Source organism: Malurus melanocephalus, unplaced genomic scaffold (assembly GCF_030028575.1).
Source record: "Malurus melanocephalus ecotype Western Australia unplaced genomic scaffold, MMel_1.1 scaffold_244, whole genome shotgun sequence".
NCBI lineage: Eukaryota > Metazoa > Chordata > Aves > Passeriformes > Maluridae > Malurus > Malurus melanocephalus.
Genome location: NW_026623476.1, coordinates 892,917 through 912,715, shown reverse-complemented (window position 1 = coordinate 912,715; position 19,799 = coordinate 892,917). Strand labels below are relative to the sequence as shown.

General features: G+C 42.1%; 1 protein-coding gene across 1 annotated transcript; it reads left to right on the top strand.

The window, feature by feature from the left end:
• The first annotated feature begins 50 nt into the window (after window positions 1-50).
• Window positions 51-19,707, top strand: SYNM (synemin). Its single transcript, XM_057375282.1, has 4 exons — window positions 51-928; window positions 6,235-6,359; window positions 11,676-11,746; window positions 13,256-19,707. Exons 1-4 carry the CDS (start codon window positions 143-145, stop codon window positions 17,005-17,007), a joined length of 4,734 nt encoding a protein of 1,577 aa, XP_057231265.1. The 5' UTR covers window positions 51-142; the 3' UTR covers window positions 17,008-19,707.
• Window positions 19,708-19,799: the final 92 nt, after the last annotated feature.

Genomic DNA, 19,799 nt, shown 5'->3' with positions numbered 1-19,799 from the left:
CGGGGCCGCGCGCTCGGGGGCGGGGCCAGCGCTGGTGGGCGGGGCCTGTCCCGGTGCCGCGCACACCCCGCAGCACCCGCGGCAGCCGCGCAGCGCCCGCAGCCCCGGGGCCACCGTGTCCCGACCCCGTGGCTCCGGCAAGATGTGGCGCCGCTGGGAACCGGGATGGGACGAGAAGAGGGAGCTGCAGGAGCTCAACTCCCGCCTGCGGGTCTTCGTGACCCGCGTGCGGGAGCTGGAGGAGGAGAACCGCTTTCTGGCGCGGGAGCTGGCGGAGCTGCGGGAGCAGGAGCTGATCGGGCTCCGAGTGCCCGAGCAGGAGCTGGCCTGGCTGCGGATGCAGCTGGAGGAGCTGACGCGGGCAAAGCTGGAAGCGGAGTTGGAGCGGGACGGGCTGCGGCGGGAGCTGGAGGAGCTGCGGGCGCTGGGCGCGGAGGTGCTGGGGATGCGGCGGCGYCTGGAGCCCGAGCTGGCCGGGCAGCAGGCGCTGCTGGAGCGGCTGCGGGGCGAGTGCGTGGCCCTGGAGGAGCTGCTGCTGGAGCTGCAGGCCGAGCACGGGCACATGGCGGAGCGGCAGCGGCGGGAGGCGGTGGAGATGCGGGAGCTGCGGCTGAACCTGGCCGCCTTGCCGCCCCCCTTGGCCGGGCTGAGCTTGGAGGAGCTGGAGGAGACCTACGAGATGCTGCTCAGCCAGAGCTGCCGGGAGACCCTGCTGCGCTACCAGGAGCAGATCCAGGTGCTGCAGGAGCAGGAGGCGCAGCGGAGCCGGGAGAACCTGGAGCTGCTGCGGGAGGAGAGCCGGCAGTGCCGGCAGCACCTGGAGGATCTCCATCGCCAGGGCCAGGAGCTGTGCGCGCTGCGGGAGCGGCTGGAGCAGGAGCTGCTGGCCATGCAGGACCGCCACGGCGCCGAGCTGGAGGAGTACCAGGTGGGTGACACAACTCCCCCGGTCCCGGGACTCTCCCGCTGCCTTTCCGCCCCCGGCGCCTGTTTTGGGGCTCCCGTGGGTCTCCCTCTGCCACCCGCATTTTCCTTTCRGTTCTGGTCCATCGCGCGGTGTGAGCCCGTTTTCCCCGTCCCTCCCCCTCTCTCTGCTCAAACTCCTCTGACTCGGTGTGGTCCAGGGCTCGCCCACCCCACTTGGTCCCCTGGCAGTGGGTTTTCTCCAGGCTGGAAGAGGAGGTGGCCCAGCAGGAGCCTTTTGCTGCCGAGCCCTTCTCTGTGGGGCGGGGAGTGCCTTGGAGCCCCCCGGAGGGGGAGTTTGGGGAGAGCTGAGTGCGGAGGGTGTGGATCAGAAGGGAGACGGTGACCCTGGGGACATCATCCCGGTGACAGGTGCTCYCTTCCCAACCTGCCCTCGGCAAGTGCCCAAGAGTGGAGCTGGCACACGGGCTTGCCAGGGCTCCTGGGACACGGCTCATCCTGTCCAGCCTGAGSCTTGAGTGGCTTGCCCAGTCAGAGAAATAATTTGAAATTTTGTCCTGTTTTACACGCGTTCCTTGAGCCTCGGGAAGAAACTTGTGGTCCTCTGCGTAGTTAAGAAAACTTAGTTTAAAGGCAAGAAGATGTTGGAGGTAGATGTTGGCATTGTCAAACGGGTTACAGAATCTGCAGCTGAGGATTTGTTTGCTGTCAGGATGATGTTTGGTGTAATGTGCAATTCCCCTGTGCGTGGGAAGGGATCAGCTCCTGCCGGAACAGCGGAGTATCCGCTCATCCAGCTCCGAGTGGACAGCACATATTATATTAGATCATGCAGCCCATCGATCCATTTCCTGAGGGCAATATTTCTTTTGTTCATTGTTAGACCCTTTATTAACACTCTGCTGGAGCTCGGTGTGTGCCCCAACCCCGTGGGCTTTGTCCAGCTTTGTGTCCAGCAGCCCTGGTAGATTATGGAGATGTTGGCAACTGGGAAGGGGCTGGGACCTGTTGCTSTGTGTGTGTCTGGTTTTTGTACTCTGCTGGATTGTTTGGAAGTTGCATAGTTTGCAGATGCTGTGAACTGAGACAGATTAGGTATGTAAGAAGGAATCAGAAAGGCTCTTCACTCTTAAATATTTTTTTTTTCCCATTTTTGACAGGACAATTCATTCTTCCAGTCATACATGTAAACATTTCCAGAGCTTTAGAAGATGTTGTATGTAACTCTTATTAATTAAATCTATCCCACAGTCAAAGCYAAGTGAAAATGTAAAGAAGAAAGAAAACCTCTTCACTTTTTTCCTGTTTTTTGAGGTGTATGAGTTTATATAAATACATAAGCCACTAATATTTAAAGTTTCTTTGATTTCCAAAATACAGTCTCCTTGCTGTCTATATTTTTATTAGGGATTTATAATGAAAGTCATCATTGCTCAAATTGAAAACCTCTAAACATGGAGTAAAGAGAGCATTTTGTGTAACTCGTTATCCATGCMATAAGTTTTTCTTCTAAAGCCACTTAGAATGGCTTTTATTTATCTTTTGCAGGTCAGCAAGGTGTTTTAAACCAGTTATTTCTGTATTTGGTAGTATATTTAAAGAATATTTTTCAGAAGAGCAAGTGGAGCAACCTGTTGTGGACAGCAGCAATCTGTTGTTGAAGTCAGATAACCAAAATCAATGGATGCCYTTGAATGCAATGCTCYAAAATGGATTGTTATTTTGATACCAAAATTACAGACTTCACTATTAGTCTCAAGAACATTTGGCATCTTTGGATTTTACAGGAAAAATAGTTTCAAATCTTAGTAATACAAGAAGAAGAAAAAAGTGTGTTGAAAATGTGTGACCATTTTCACCAGAAATTAGATATTATCTGGATATATATTGAAAGATGTCATAAGGTTTATTAATTCTGAATGAAATAATTCRTACTTTTGGGTTTTAATAAGAAAGGCCTTTTCCAGTTGCCAGTCTCCTGTACATGAGAATTAAAATCTTTCGTGCTTATCCAGAAGGAAAAATTACAGAGTGCATTGGAGCAGCTGTTTCAGGTTTTGTTTTTGTGATCAAAGCTTTTTTTTTTTACTCATTTCTTTTACTGGTTGAAGTATGTTCAGCATGGGCTTTAAACTAATCTTTAAAAAGCATCTGCTCAAGGCTTATTTATTGTAGAGTGTCACATAGAAATGATATGTATGTACAGATTAAAGTCAAGTTATTATTGTTCATTGCAGCTGCAGTGGTAATTAGATTTATTCATATTTTCCATATATCATCCAGTTGCCTTATATGTTCATCTTTGCCTCCTGAACTGCCCTTACCCTCACTGAAGCTTTCAGCAATGTTAAATAGAAATAAGTATTTGGAGTTATAATGGAGCTGAACCAGGCGAGCAGTAAATCATACACTGGGAAATTTTCACTGGTCCTGAGTGCTAAAGGGATGAACTCAATAGGTCTCTGACTTCCATAATTTTAGTATTTAGTAATTTAGTATTCCAGAGAATACTGGTACAAAAACTTCTGGTGATTTGAAAACCTGTGTTACTTGGATGTAAAACCATCCGTGGCCCATCCTGCTGGTCTGAAAGGAGGCAGATATTTTTCACTGTTAGAGTGGRTTTAGGATCAGTTCCTTTGTGAGTACTGTGAGCTCCAGAGAAGACATCTAATCAAATGAACATTTACTGTCGATAGGTCGTGGGCTTTTTTTTGTGTACCAGTTTTGAGCCAGCCAAGTGCAGTGAGCTCCTCCCCTGCTGAGCCACTGAATKAGCTATGGGATCAGTAAATAGTACCAGATGGAAAGGGTTGGGGCCTGGAATCCTCTCTTTATTCCCTCAGTAGGTACAGCTTGGACAACCCAAGTGAATTCTTTCCCTCCTACTGCCCTTCTAAAATTTCCCAGTGCTGCCTGGAAAGGAACGTAGGGAGGGTGTGAAAACAGTTTCTATTCTGTTRCTTCGTCCTAGCAGGACATCACTGGGATTTGGGGCATGTGATCGATGTAGCTGGGAAACAGATCTTTCCAAGAGAGTCCTGTGTGAAGAAAACACSACATTTGCCAAGTACAGGTTACCTTTTGCAAAATGGCTTTGTTGGCTTGCATTCACCTGAACTTTGATGGATCTGTTGATGTGCTTTTTGGCGTGCCTGGAGACAGGACTTGGGACCAGTTGTCCTSTGTTTTCTGTTTGAGCATCAGTGATGGAGGGCTGGCTGTCTGCCATGCGGTCCATGGAGTGTCTGCTCCTGCTGGAATGGATTCCTTTGGGAATACTGCACAGCTGSCTGAGTTATGTGGCCCCTTATGGTAATCATTGATTCAAACTCTTGGATCCCAGCGCTCTCCAAACCCTGTGGGTAGAATCTAGGTGGCTTTTCAAACCCACTTTAGAGAACTTGGGGTGAGGGACTGAAGCTCCTGTGGTTTTAGATTTGAACAGCCCCAGCCTTTCAGAGCTCCCCACACTCTGTAGCCCAGTGTWGAATTTTCCTGTACAGATTTTTCTGGGACTGCAGCTTTGTGAAGCTCTTTTTAAGAAATGTATGCACGTGTGTAGGTTATTCTGTGTTTAACGGGGGAGGCAAGAAACATCTGAACCATTTAATTTTTATATCACAGCTCTTAGGGATTGATTTTCTTCTTCACCTTTTGCTGACTCCTGGTTCTGTTGCACCTGGCCATTCTTGCTGGATAGCCTTTTCCTTTTAAAAGCAGGGCTTTCTGCTTTTCTTCCCTTCTTCCCTTGGGATTTTCTATTGTGTCTGTGCTGTTCAGGAGCAGGATTGTTACCTCAGAGCTGCTAAAGGTCTGCATGGCCATAGGATGGTACCTCCATTGGGGTCTGCAGGAGGCTGTTGGGGGGTTCATGGTGCTGTATTTGTCTTCTGCCTTAAAAAAGCAATTTTAAGTACACTGAAGACTGTAGGCAAGGATTGCCATTCAAGGGAAACATCAGTGAAGTCATTTGACAAGAGCTGCAAAGGCAAATGAAGGAATACATTAATGTATTMTATAGAGAGCTGTACCCACATGTGTAGGCAAATATAGGCAGCTTCCTTCATAGAGCTTTCTCTTTAGTTTTACTTAGAAAACCTGAAAAGTATTGATGTTTGACAAGCCAGCACTTTATATTCTTAGCTCTTACTTCTGCCCGAGCACACCGTGCTGGCATTAACAGCAGAGGCCCCCGCTGTATCTTCATTTTTATGCTGTTGTTCCTACTGTGATACTGGAGCACTTGCTGCACGTAAGTGATATATTCTGAATTTTTTAAAACTAAACCATCAGGACATTGATTTTCCAGTTTGATTGCAAAACATCTGTTAGGATGGAATCTAAAATACGCTGTTGTGGATTCCTGTTCAATAGYRTACCTGTGTAYAACATTTTGCTCTGTAAATGACATTTCAGTGTCCTTACATCGTGCAGAGTGGAGTGAACAAAAYAGAGTTGGGCCTTTGTTGAGATTTAATTTCTGCCTTATCAAGCCCCAGAACAAAGTGCAGTCTATAGCACTTAGTTAGCAAGGTTAGATTTAGTACAAATGTATCTATAAATGTCAATTTGTCCTTCATGTGAGAGCTAACATCAGTGATTAAAGCACTTTCTACTCTGTTCTTTTCTTTCTTATGCCTTTTAGTGTGAATATATATAACCTTATAGACTTGATTGTGTTGTATAAGCTCATATTTAGCTACTGAGATGAAAATGAGTCAATCATCAATCTTCTGAGCAGCAGATAGAACAGAGCTGGGTGCATCTCAAGCAGATGTGCAAATACTGTAGAAAGTTGAACCACTGGAGGTTCATCCTTCACCTTCTGGGCACTGTGAATATCTTCAGATGCTCAAATTTCAGAACTGATTTGGACCCACATGTCTGTGGAACTGAAAATACTGATCCTCATGGCAAAGCAATTGCTAAAATTTCAAGTCTCAAATATGATTTAAGCATGTCCATCTATGCTCTTAAAATGACAAAATCAATTTAAGTCACATTTACAAAGAAGTGTATTTTCTTTGCTATGAATGCTTAATAACTTTTGTACAGGGCATCTGAATGAGTTTTACTGAAATATTTAACTAACTTAGGGATAAAATGGATATAAAACTTGCTTCAGGAASAATGTATTTTAACTTGTATATGGGGAGGTTATAGGGTTGATTTCTGTTTGATGAAGTGRTGGAACATTAATGTATTTTTCTATCAGTTTTTTTTAAATGAAAGTTTTATGTTTTAAGGCATTCAAGGGTACAGATTTTTATGTTCTTCCAAAACTAAAAATTATTTGTTTCTGTTCAGAGAATAATTGACGCCCTGGAAGAAGAAAAGCAGTTCCTGACCATGTCAATCACGGATTACCTGAGGGACTACCAAGAACTCCTGCAGGTGAAAGCAGGCCTCATCCTTGAGATTGAAACCTACAGGTAAGATTTGTGGTCACACTCAATTGTCTAGACAGAGGATAATTTAAATCCCTTTTTATAGATACAGGAGCCCCATTCATCCTCCTTCCAGCATTTAAAATATAGACAGCGACTTTGGGAGTCTCAAGGCTCTAAAGCCAATATAATCCATAGGAATCCTATTAACTTGGTACAAATATAGTGGTATGTGAGAAACCTTCTTAGTCGTGGTCRAGTGGATATCAAATTGATGGGAATTGTTGGGGCAGTATTTGATTAGAAGCTGAGGAGACAATATCCCTGAATTGCAATCAATAAAACTTGAGGTCATGTAATTGCCATCAACTTCCATGGCACATTTAATTGTTTAAATGTGTTGACTGGTGACCACCTGCAGCATGGATGTAAGCAGTGACTTCCACTTCCCAATCCTTGTTGCAGTTGTAGGRTAGTGGGAAGATAACAGAAAAASRTGTGTGAATAAATCCTGGCTTCCTCCATCCTTGATCTGTTACAGAAACAAGTTTAGAACAAATGTGAGGTAACAGCAAACAACATCTCTACTAAGGAATCTGCAGGACTGTCCATCTTTCTAGCCATTAAGTAACTGTGGGGTTGAAAAGCCTGAGTCATTCTCCTGTCTGGAGAATCATGATGTACATGACATAAAACTGATTTGGAGCAAAAAAWATCCTAAACAACCCAAAACCAATGAACTGGAGAAAGATCCTTCCTTATTGTAAAGAGTAGCACAATATTTTCAACAAATTTCGTTGAGATACTGATCTTCAAATACAGAGATACRTGATTCTTATTGAGAAAAGGGATAATTTGCAAAAATTCAATGTCAGGCTTCCTCTGTATTTTTTCAAGGAGGTTGCCTCTGTTATTACCTTGTCTGCATTGAGTATATTATTCATATTTAACTTGTGTAAATAGACAAGRGTATTTCCAGTTAAATATGATATATGCTTCTGTGTCCTAAAGCATTTATGCTGTGCCCTGAGTGTGAACCAGTAAGTCTGGATAAAGATAGCACCAGCTGAATTATGGGTGAGGTGTGTGGCCTACAGCAATCCACTGATACACATGAAATTGAATTTCAGTTGCATAACTGAAAATATGTGGAATTTGAAAGAATAGCATGATAAAGACTAGGGAGCAGAAATTGTCTGTCTATGTGAAAGAGCAACAGCAGCCTGTTCAAGATGCCTTGAGAATTCCTGCAAGGAGGCACAGACCAAAGCTGATTTCTGGATGAGATGAAATCACAGTGTGTGGAACAAGTAATCTGCAGTCACTTGATAAGCAGAACCTTGATGTTTGTTGGTGGAGTGGGATCCCTGTGATCCTTGGAAAGCYAGTAGTGTCTGGAGCATTACTGTGGAAGTGGCAGCCAGTTGTGATCCTTATCTCTCTGTGTTAATTCTGTTAACTTTGCTAAAAGTACAATTCTTCTGAATTTAATCCCAACGCTGTTGTTGACTTTCAGTGTTGTCGTTAAACTTTCTCCCTCGGTTTATTCATCTGCGAAATAGGATTAGCACTGTGACAATAACAGAATTATCAGAGTTGTTTTGATGATTAGTATTCATCCAGAACTAGGAATGATAATGCCCAGATATTCAGTTTGAAAACCTTGTAAGCCCATGAAATTCTGGAACTTCTCTGGAGTTGTATCGCCAGTTATCTGAGCATTATTGGTTTTTCTGAGGGTTCCCTGCCCTTTTTAATGAAAGGAGAACAATTCAGCATCACCTRGCAGTGTGTTTTCTTCCAGTTTAGAAGCTTTTTAATCTGTAGGGTACTTTCATCTGATGGTAGTGAATGCAGTTTGTATTTCACTGATGGCCTTGGCAATGCAGATGTCAGTGGAAAAATGAGCATTTGCCCATTGAAGATGCTCCATAGATGAAAACAGAGAATGGGCCTTGCTGCAGGTCAAAAAACATGCTAATACCAACAAACAATTCTTTTAAAATATCAGAAGCTGAAAAGTGGTTGTTTGGTGTTTTTATACATTTATGCAGTTTTACCTATTCCTCTTTTCTTCTTTTTCTCCATTCAAGAAAACAGTTCCTTCCTTCTGGTGTGTCTCTGTCAACAGTGCTATGAGAGGGGATCCAGTCAGTAAGGTTGTGTAGGAGAATTCTGGGCAGCTCATTCACATATTTTTTCAAATCCTGTTCCCCTCCCAGGCCTTTTTACCTGTGAAAAACAGGGCATGTGAACCCAGCTTCAGTTTGTTTTCACAGAGCATGCTGACATATCCCCTTGATTATCATACTGGAAACAAAAGGCACCTATTCACAATGGGTCCAACATCCTGAACTTTCCATGGAGAGGTTCCCATGAAGGCCCTAGCATTTCCAMTCCTCCTGGCCTTMTAGATTAAGGGTGTGGTAGCTGGTRTTGGAGCCTTTTTTGTACTACCCACCCTGTGTTTTCTCATAGTTTTTTCAGCTCCTACAGTTCTGTTGTAAGGTCAGTTCTTTCCATTAGTCACCATTGCTCCTGGAGTGGGAAGAAGGATCATTGTKGCAAGGAACACCCTTCCTTAAGGTCCAAGWKTWTTTCCTCTCTGACTCTGCTCACTCTTCCTGCTCTGGGAGCTGAGGTTCACTCAGGAAGTGAAATTTGTGAAGTTACACCTCCTGGGAATCTTCATTCCTAAATCCTTTTCTCCACTGTTGAAGTAAATATTTATCAAGTGTCTCTCAGTTTTGTTCTGTGTCCTTAGACTATGCTTAAGTTTTATTTCCAGAAAGAAGTAGTAAATTAGTCACGCTGTAAAACTCTTGGTTTTAAAAGGAGATRGAAAGCCTGCCTAGAATCAGAATTACTCTCAGGTCTTTCTACTTWGCAGAAACTTCTCTTCATGCAGCAGAGGCTGCCCAGAGTCTATTCAATAGGTTCAGGAGGTTTCCTATCCTCTTTAAAATATGTTGTTGTTGAAGGGTAAAATATTTCACTTTGAAATTCCAGTGTCAGGCCAGTGTTCTGTTCAGGTTACCAGCCTGCACTCTTAAGCACCGAAGGCTACACAACTTTTTTCTTTTTTATTTCCATGGCCATTGTTAGGATCTCTGAACACRCTTGCCAGGTTAACTTTCCACTTTGTTCCATCAACACTTCTGACCCTTTCCATACCTTTGTCTCACAAAATAATCACCAGCATTGATTTCCTCTGAGCTACTCAGCACAGCTTTCTCATTCAGTCTCATTATTTCTCCTTCATAACTAGTACCATCAGTATCACCAGGTTTTATTTTGAGAACAAGGCTTTGGGGTTTTGTAGTTGAAGCATTGCTGTCATGAACGGCCATAATAACATTTGCACTTCATCCTTTTGTTCTCTCTCCCCACCCTAACCACACTATCTCTTCCTCCTGCTTTCATGGACTGTTGTTTCTGTTGTCATCCAGCACAAGCTGATGCGTGTGTCCCTGCTAACTTTAGATAAATGACATTAATAATAACATGAGCTAACGGTGCAGTTSGGTTATTTTCTGGTAACACTTTAAGTGTTGACAAAATGTGAGCAAATGTCATTTGGGACCTGATTTCCAGGAAGTAGCTGACATGGTTATTTTTGCAGAAGAGTGCTGCTTGGAAGAATGTCTTTTTTATTATTACTATGAGTACTTAAAAGTTTATACCATTGGAATTAATTTTTCAGGCAGTTTAAGTTTGAAAGCAGACCTCAGCAGCAAAGGGAAAGGATGCAGAGGAATAGAGAAGCAATAACTCAAGCTGAGAAACACAACCTGAGTTTGCTGGCTCAGTACATTACACTGCCCTTTCCCATGCCAGTTTATTAAGCCAAGCTCATTTTTTTGGTTTTCTGATAAGCTTGAAAACATACCTATTATACAGAATTCAGTAAAACACTGATTCACTGCCCAGTTTTACAGAGGTTTCAGGAAGCTTTGCCTTTCACTTCCAGTAGTAATAATTCAGGTCCAGCTTTTCTGTGGGCTGCTGCCCTTTGCCATATACAGTTACCTCCTGGAACTTATTTTTAGTGACTTCACACGTTGCTGCAGCAACTGAACAACAGTTGTTTTAACAGCAGCCAGAAATCCTTAGTCAAACTTCCCACATTCCTGCTTCCTTTGGTCATGGTTAACACTTTCACTGCCAGCTCCTGGATGTTTCTGCAGTGTCACCATCAGCTTCTTTGCCATGTCTGTCAGAGCAGTTTGTTTGGCACTCAGCAACTTCATCAGATCAGATGTTTGGTCTTGGGAATGTTACATGTGTTGAGGGAATCTAATTCCTCTAAAGTTTCTCTTAACATGGAGAAAGATAAATTGCTTTTACTGTGAGGTTTTTCAACAAACAAAATAGAAGGAAAGGTGCCTGTTGGTTTTAGGTAATTCTAAGCTGGCTTTTCCTCTGGATTTAGACAAATCCATGATGGCAAGGAAAACCTTGCTGACGATATTTTGCAAATACCAAGGCAATCAGCCTTGGGAAGTGTGAAATGCACGGGTGATGCTTAAAACATGTGCTTTGTTAATTTTGACATAAATGTCCAGCAGAGGTGTTTATACCYTGGTCGTAGATGGCTTTCAGCTCCTGCCCCAGGCAGTCAGAAGCCTTGGCTATCACAGAACTCCAGCCTTACTCTTGGCAGCTTTGATGTTGCAGTTGTGTCTTATCAGTGCAGAACATCTGGCACTGCCAGAGCCAGAAATGCTGACACGGGGCTGGCAGAGGTGCCCACAAACCCACTGCAGTTCCTGTGCTCAGGGAAAGAACCCGACACTGCATTTCCAGGATGCTGCACCGGCACTTCCTGGAGGTACAGGAGATGTTGAAGTGTCATTGAAAGAAACTCTGCAGTTTCTGTCACAATTTCCTGATCCTTTATTGTGAAATGTGTTGTGCTGATTTCCCATAGAATAGGAACTAAAAATAGTTAATTTGACACTGTAAATTGTTTCTTCCAGTGCTGTGTTTCACAGTAGAAGTTACACTTTCTTTATTTTTCATTTGAAAAGGACAGAACTTGAAAATCATAGTTGTAACAGTTCCCTAAAATCACACTGCAACAACACCACCTTTACTACTCCATTACAAACAAGAAGGCTGCTGACATTTTTTTGTTTTGTTTTGTTTTGTTTTTGCCTTTTCTTGATAAAACATCTTGCCCAGAGAGGCTGTGGCTGCCCCATCCCTGGAAATGTTCCAGGCCAGGTTGGATGGGGTTTGGAGTAACTTAGTCTAGTGAAATGTGTCAACTGCAGGATAATTGTTTCAATTTCTAAGACTTGTAAAATATTATGCTTATCCTTCCCAGTATTTCAATGAAATGCCCTTTGTATTTTGCAGAGCTTTGTTAGAAGGGGAGAGCAAGCCATGGATTATATGGAGAGAAGAGTATGCAGAGAAATTGCCTCAAGGTAAAATATGRATATTGAAAAATTAATTTTGAATGAAATGAAATGTAACTGGAAATTATTATTATAGTGTTCCTGAAGTATATTTTTATGAGTGTATTGCAAAGTGAATATTGAATTCATTTTGAGTGTTAATATTTTAAATCAACATTGCTTTTCTATATTAGATATCTTATAAAATCATGGCTTGAGTGGAGAATGTAGGGAGTGATGTTCCATAGCTCTAAARAACTTTTGGATGCCCACAAGTCTTAAGAGAGTTTTGAAGTATAAAGCAAGAGGTGTTTAACAAAACATTTAGTTAAAACCATGGAGGTTGTGATCCTGAGGCATTGTGAGTGTTAAAAMGTTCACGTGGGTTTAAAGAGATATTTTAGCAGAGTAATGAAGGACAAATCAAAGACTTACTAAACATAAAGATACCATTTCTATCTTAGGAGCTGCAAATCTCTGGAGGCTGTGAGAGTATACRAGGGAAGTATCACTATTTACTTGCCCTGTTCTTATACTCTTCCCTGTGTATCTACTCTTGGTCCCTGTAAACAGGATTTTAGATGAGATGGACCTTCAGTGTGACTGCTGTGGCCATTGTTATTAATTACAGAGTTAGTCTGGATAATTCTTGTGAGTTGAACAATGTGTGGTCATTCCTGTAGTCCCAGAAGACGTTTGAAGGTTGTGTCTGTAGCGGGAAATTCAACAGGCTCAGGCCTGGGCTGAAATGCTCACACAGGTCTGCCTGTGCTGTTAAATKATGAGCATTGTGCCTGGATCTGGACAGCACAGTTTGAGTCTGGATTAGCCACTACTTATGCTCTGGCACACTGGAAGCAATATGGAAGGATTTGCAGGATAATTGCAGAAGTAATACAGGAAACACTTCCAAAAGTCATGGAGATGTGACTTTTCAGGAATGGGAGATATAAGTGATGCAGTGTTGGTTGGTCTTACTGGCAGACATTCCTGGTACATTTTACTAATTCTATAGATGGAGCCTGAAAGGTTCATTATTTCTCTCCCTTGTTGTGCTTTRTTGTATGGCTGTGAAGGGCTGTGTTTGTGTTTGYAGTTTCTAGTCTSWGGTGGCAGGTGTGCCATTAAATGTCAACAGGAACTGAGAAACTTCAGGCCATTTAGGCTGGTGAAGGACAAACCCCAGCCTGAGATAYTAGCATACATTATTTAATGAGAAGTTGTAAATGAACATCAGCTATAAATTGGAAAAGGGTAATTCTTAAGTAATGCCACTATACCCAGTAGTTCACAAAAGGTAAAACGAGCAAAATCTTGCAACTTAGGAAATAGCTTTCCTTTCAGTTTTAATGTAATTTRTGCATAGACTTAATTAACAGGTAAAACCTACAGGAATGCCTTTACAAAGCTCCACTGAAAATGAAGAGATTGTTTCTTTCAAAAAACAGTACAAATTTTCTTAGTTCATGCCCTTTCTCTGATATTATTTTATATACAAGTCATTATTTTAATGCTTGGTCACCTGTGCTCTCTTTGCAGATATCATAAACACTTTATATAACTACACTGATATTTACTCTACTTACCAAGAAAGAAATAGAAATAAAGCTTCACCAGCTGCCAGGATCACTGATACRAGGCACAGAATGCCAGTGACAAATATGAGCAGTTCTGCACGTTACTCAGCTCATTCCATGCAGGCTGGATCACACACAACAACGGGGGGAAGAACTTTTGGAAGGGATGTACTTGGTTCAACATATCGCCCTTCGACAACTGTCACAAAGGATGAGAGGATTGTAACAGACCACAAAGAGCTGAGAACATTTACTCCAGACTACAGCAGCTGGAGAAGCACTGAAATGCAGCAAAAGAGGATTCCAGAGAGAAAGAAAACAGAAGTTACAACTTCATCCACGGTGTCTTATTCAAAAGAATCAGCACATACTGAAAGATCAGACAAGGACCACAAGCCTGATGCTGAAAATACAAGAACAAAACCAGSCTTCACTAGATTTCCAGCTTATGAGCTGATTAYYAATGCAAAACCTKCATCTAAATATGAAGAAACTATAATTGAAWCTCGGACCACACTAAAAGACAAAAGAGGAGACAGCAAACCARCTGATGAGAAGACATCTCTGCTGAAGGAAAAAGATAAACCTTCATCTAAATATGAAGAAACTATAATTGAAWCTCGGACCACACTAAAAGACAAAAGAGGAGACAGCAAACCAGCTGATGAGAAGACATCTCTGCTGAAGGAAAAAGATAAGCTGGAGAAACAAACAGCAGATGAGAAAAAGAAAACAGATGAGAAATCTTTTATAGAAGAAAGTGTCGATTTTGGAAGGAGGACTGAGCAGAGAAGATATATCCGTGAGACGGTAACAGGGAGTGATATTTCTGCTGCAAGAACTTTGATAAGTGAACCAACAAAAAAAGATGCAAATGTGACCTCGGAATCAAGAAGTAAAGAAGTCATTGAGGTACCAATCACTCTTGAAAGGCCTGCTCCCGACAAAGAACTTCAGAGAAATAAAGACATAAGGGTACAAGGAGTTACCATAGGAAGAGAAAGAGATGACCATGTAACTCAGTCTGCTGAAACTCACCACGTGAGGATTTCAGAAGCAAAGTCAAGTTTGGAAGGTGAAGAGCAAATTAGGGATGGAACTCATAAAATGGGAGCTCTGCCGACTGAAAACATAGCAGAGAATATTGTTGCTGACATTCTTAAAAGTTTCACGCAGTCTTCCAGTTCACAGTCGTCCACAGACACCAAAGTGACCTATTTYGATAAGAAAGAGCAAGAAGATGAAGGGAAAATCAAGACCGAGTTCACAGTGCAGTCTCAAGTGCAAGAAGCCATAGATATTTCTGATGAAAGTGACTTAGGACATCTGTCAAAGCAGGATGTTAGAAAAGTGATTCGAGAGGGCGTTGAGGGAACTCCTTCCAAAGAGGAGATAGAAGATATTGTACACCATGGCCTGAAAGGAAGCGAGAGCGGAAAGAACGTGTCTGTGAACGTGGAGATTGTAGAGGAGCCSCTGGATTACACCGCTGATGAAAGGACTGATTTTTCAACACCTTTTGAAGTAGAAGAAGTGGAGGATTCATTCCCTGAGAGAGAGAAGCGTTACGGTGAAGAGGAACAAAACATCAGCTTCCCGTACGAAGATGTCAAAAAGAAGAAACCGCGCCATGAGAGCTTCACTCGTGTGGAAGAAGTCACTGAGGAAGATGACTCACCTATTGAACAGAAATATTTTGTATCTGTTCCTGATGATCATGCTATTATTAATGAAAAAGACGATGACTCAATATATGGGCAAATTCATATTGAAGAAGAATCAACCATTAAATACTCTTGGCAAGATGAATTTTTGCAAGGCACACAAAGTAAGAGAGAGGGAGGCGTGAGCTCTCCTGAAGAAACCTACAAAGTGGTAGGGGAGGAAGCAAATGCCCATATTTTAAAAGAGCATCCTGAAGGTGAAAGATCCCATGTTGAATCTGTTGTTATTGAAAAAGAAATCAAAATTCCCCATGAATTTCAGACGACGATAAAAGGGCTTTTATCCAAGGAAACGAAGGACCCTAAACATCAAYTGAAGGAAGCTTTGGAGCAGCTGGAGGGCAGTCTCCCAGAAAGTGTGAAAGAGGAGCTGTCTGCATTAACAAAAGACAGCAAAGTTGATGCTAGTAACTTGGCATTTGATATCAAAAAAGTTGATCAGAAGGAGGAGGGGGGCTTGGTGACAATTGTTGCTGAAGTCAATCTGTCACAGACCCTCAATACTGATGAACTTGATGCAGATCAGCTTGGGGAAGTCATCACAAGTGAGAAGGAGAAAGCAACAATACACTCCCTGCAGAAAGAGAGCTCRGACAGGAGCAAAATAGGAGCTGATGTTTCTTCCCATGGTGATAAATACACTCCTTTTGCTGASCAGGAAATCTACAGCTCATCCACAACGAGGCGGAGCGGTGGCACTGGCTATCACACCACTGAAAGAATTGTTTATGACGGTTCGGTTTCRGAAACTGCCGATTATGGAGAAGCCTCTCACTCCTCGCAATCAGCTGATGAGACCCAGTCCCAAAGGCGGGTCAGGGTCAGCCCAGCAGAAGTCCAGAGGTTTGAGAAGGTCCTGTATGAAGGGCCTGGCACTGAAACGCTGGAGCTCAGCGCTGCAGAAGAYGTTGTTCAGAGAGAGGGAGCGTCACAATTCAGCCAATCCGTGAAGCATTTTAAACTGGGCCCTCAGGACATCCAAACCACAGAACAAGTGTTTTATACAGGCCCCATTACTACAGTTGTAGAAGAGGTGGATTCTGAAAATTTTTCTCGGAAGGTTTCAACAGACTTCAGCAGGGCCACAAGACGTGTCACAGTAGGATCAAGGCAGGTGACCGAAGATGTCTCTTATGAGGGGTTGGGCTCGGACTCKGTGACTCTCAACAGCACAGATGGCCTTGCCCAGGCCGAAGGGGCTGTGGATGTCAGCAGATCAGTGAGGCACTTCAGGCTGGGCCCCAAAGAGGTTCATACTGAGCACGTTATCTTTGAGGGACCCATCTCCGGAAAAGTGGAGGTCAGCAGCACCAGGGATTTCTCACAGGCAGAAAGTTCAGTCAGACAAATCCAGCTGGGTCCCCAGGGCTTTATGACAGCTGAAGAGATCATCTACCAGGGGCCYGGCTCTGGGCACACAGAAATCACTGAACTGGAAGACCAGATGGTTTCAGGAGACTCGAGAGCTTTCAGGCACGTTAAAATAAGTCCTGCAGGAACTCACACTGAGGAAATAATCTTCACAGGACCYATTGCTGGAGTGGTGGAAGATCTTTCACAAACAGAAGGCTCGTCTGAGAGCAGCAGTTCTGTGAAGCACATCAAAGTAGGCTCCAGAGAAACAGCTTACACTTTCCAGATGGATGTTTCCAATCTGGGTGGAATATCTGCAGTGAAGAGTGGAGAGCAGCAAGTGGCAATGCTGGTGTCCAACAAGCAAGAGCCTTCCGCTGGTCAGCCGCAGGTCATCGTCCAAAGCGACCGGCTTGCAGAAAGTGAAAGCACAAGAAGTGGATACGTTCTGTCCGGTTTTTCCCAAGATCAGGGTGGAAAAGTGGTGGAACAGTCATTTTTTGATAAAACTGTGCAGTTGCAAAGAACGGTCGACCAAAGGTCAGACACTTCTGAAGAGAAGAAAGTCGCTTTTGTCTACCTGGACCACGAGGAGGAAGAGGATGAGGATAACGAAAATGATGGACAGTGGTTCTGAAAGGACTCTGTGATGAAGCCTACGTAGCCATTTGTTTATCTGTATTTTTTATCCTTTTTTTTACAGAGAAAAAAAGGGACGGGGAAACAATCCAACTGTTTCGATTATTAATGGTGGACTGAGAAGTATTGAATTTAAGCCTCTATTCAGCACATTTTATTTTATTGGAAATTTTATTTTTGAGAGAGCTCATGCTATTAATATGTTTTCCTCAGAGTTCTGTGTCTAATATTTTCAGATTTTTTCACACATAGAAACAGGAATTTGCTACTGAGGAATTCAAAGGATTCTATTTTTCCTGTTTGTTTTATAGCACATCAGCTATTAAATATGTGCTTGAATAGGACACTTCAATTTTCTTTTTCTTAATACTGTATTGTACTTGGTTACTACAATATTACTATGCAATTTTATTTAAGTCTCAAGCTACTAACTACAAATGTAACAGAATATGAGACTAATAAGAGAGTGGTAGTAGCTGATTTTCAGTTCCATTTCTGTGTACTTACATGCAATASCTAATGAATACATTATAAGAGACAGTTATTACAGCTATAAAATTAAATATGATCCTTTAGGATCAAACTAAGCATAGCAAAAATTGACAAAAGTGGTATTATTTATATAGCTTGAATGCAGTGCAAAAARGAAAGAGATGACAGTGAGGTAAGAATTTCTCACAGTATTCCAAGTGAGAAATAGTGAATTTTATGGTTAGAGAGTATAATATATTTAATATCTCCAAAAAGATAAGAAATATAAAAAGTAGACTGGATAGTGTTCCCACTGAGGTAAGGAGAACTCCTTGCAGACTCGGTGGCTGTGGACTTTAGTAACCTCAAGTTCCTTTGCAGTTTATGGGTTACCGGATACSAGGTATTGCTAAAGGTAAGTGTGAAGTGTCMAACATGATTACATAGTGCCTAATTYCCTAACACAGGGAAATTAGCTAGGAAGTGTCCTGTTAGAAGGAAACTTTTACAAATGACATTGATGACTCTTTTATGATCATTGTGTGTCGGCTCATTCCCAGATAATCCTTTGTTTACAAACAAGATGTCCTTTTCAATCACTCCCCCTGCAAACCCAAGCTGAGATTTGAATTTATTTTTTTCCCTTTTTGTTTTCCTCTGAATGCAATATGTGCCTAAGGCCAAAGTTGCCTTCTACTTAAATAAGCTAATTTCACTAGGATTGCACATTGGTTGAATGAAGGACATAATTAAAATTTATATTTCAGTGACTTTACAAGTTCAGCTTGGAAGCCAGCACAGCACCACTGGCTGGACTGACCTGGGCAGTGCTGGCAGGGGCAAAAATAGCAGCCAAAATATTGTCACTGTGGTAAGAAATACCATACTGGCCACGTATGGAAGTAAGAAACATTGATGAGAAGCTGCTGTTTCACACACACACAAACACACACACACACAAACACAAACACTCACTGTGTCCCACCTCTGCAGAGCAGACACACACTTGGGTGGCGAGTGCTGACTCCCAGTTTTTTTCCTGTGGTTATGTAAGCCTAGTCTTGTGTGTGCTGATCCAGATTTGAATCCAGTTAGACTATCTYAGTCTGGCATGACTAGTCACTTTGCAGATTCCTTACTATTAACAGAAGTAGATTTCTCAGATCTGACTGCTGCTTTCTACTATGAATGTAAATGCAAAGCTGAGAAGCTCYGTGTTGACTGACACATCCTGCTGTTTCACAAATGGGACAGTTTAATCCTTGTGTGCCTTAGTGACTAAGTTTGAAACTGTACGAAGCTACTAATGTTCCAAAGATTAACTCATGAGGTTTGTCTRCGCTGCAAAATTTTCTGAATGTTTTCCTCATTTTGTATGAAATCATTTGTTGAAATTGCAAGTTCCACCAATGGCTGGAAAATTAATAGGAAACCGAGTTGTGCAGAAGCACTAAAGGCATGTAATCTAAGCTTATTTATACTGTTCACTGTGTAATAGATAACATTTTTTCTYAAAATTATTGCTATATGCTGAGAAAAGATCTTGTGCTTCCATTTATAAATAGGATGGTACGTATTGTAATACTTCTAATCTCATCCTATACTTTTGTTTCCTTAGTTGACTGTATGTTTTTAAAGGTGACAATGTCTCTGTGTTTAATAGTTATGTATAAGCCAGAATTTTCCAGCTAGTTGCCTTACTGCCAGTAATCAGATTCTGTACTTCAACTATTCAACAACTGCATAAAGGAAGAAGTCAGGTCTGYAGTAAGCAACAGAGGTAAAAACAAGCAGCGTAAGTTTTCTTGAAATTTTGTTCAAGACTTACCATTCTCTGTAAAGCAGATTAAAGAATATCTGCACAAAATATATTTAGCAACTACTAAAAAGCTACTTAGAACATCAAGCCCATTTATTGATACAGTGTGGAACCTTTGACAAACATGCTCCTTAGGAACAGTGATGTCAAAACTGTTCTGTTTATTTTCACCTGCTGAGAGAATTATAATGTCAGGTGAAGGAATAAACCAGTGAGAAGCAAGTGATTCATAAAATGTAGGTGCTTTTGGCACTGAAGGATTAAAAAAAAGCAACAAACAAATACTGTTTTTAGTGAGGCAACAACAGCTCTTTAGAAATTCATTTGCACATCACTGTCAGATGTCAAAGGTTGTGCCAAGATAAATTTCTGATTTGACTGTCTGGAGGAAATTTTTTTCAGTGTAATTTATTTAAGAGCAGGATTTTAATAAATTATTGGGAAGCTGGATTATTGTAGAGAACTGGAAATGTGCATTAGCATGGTGTTAAAAAGATTTC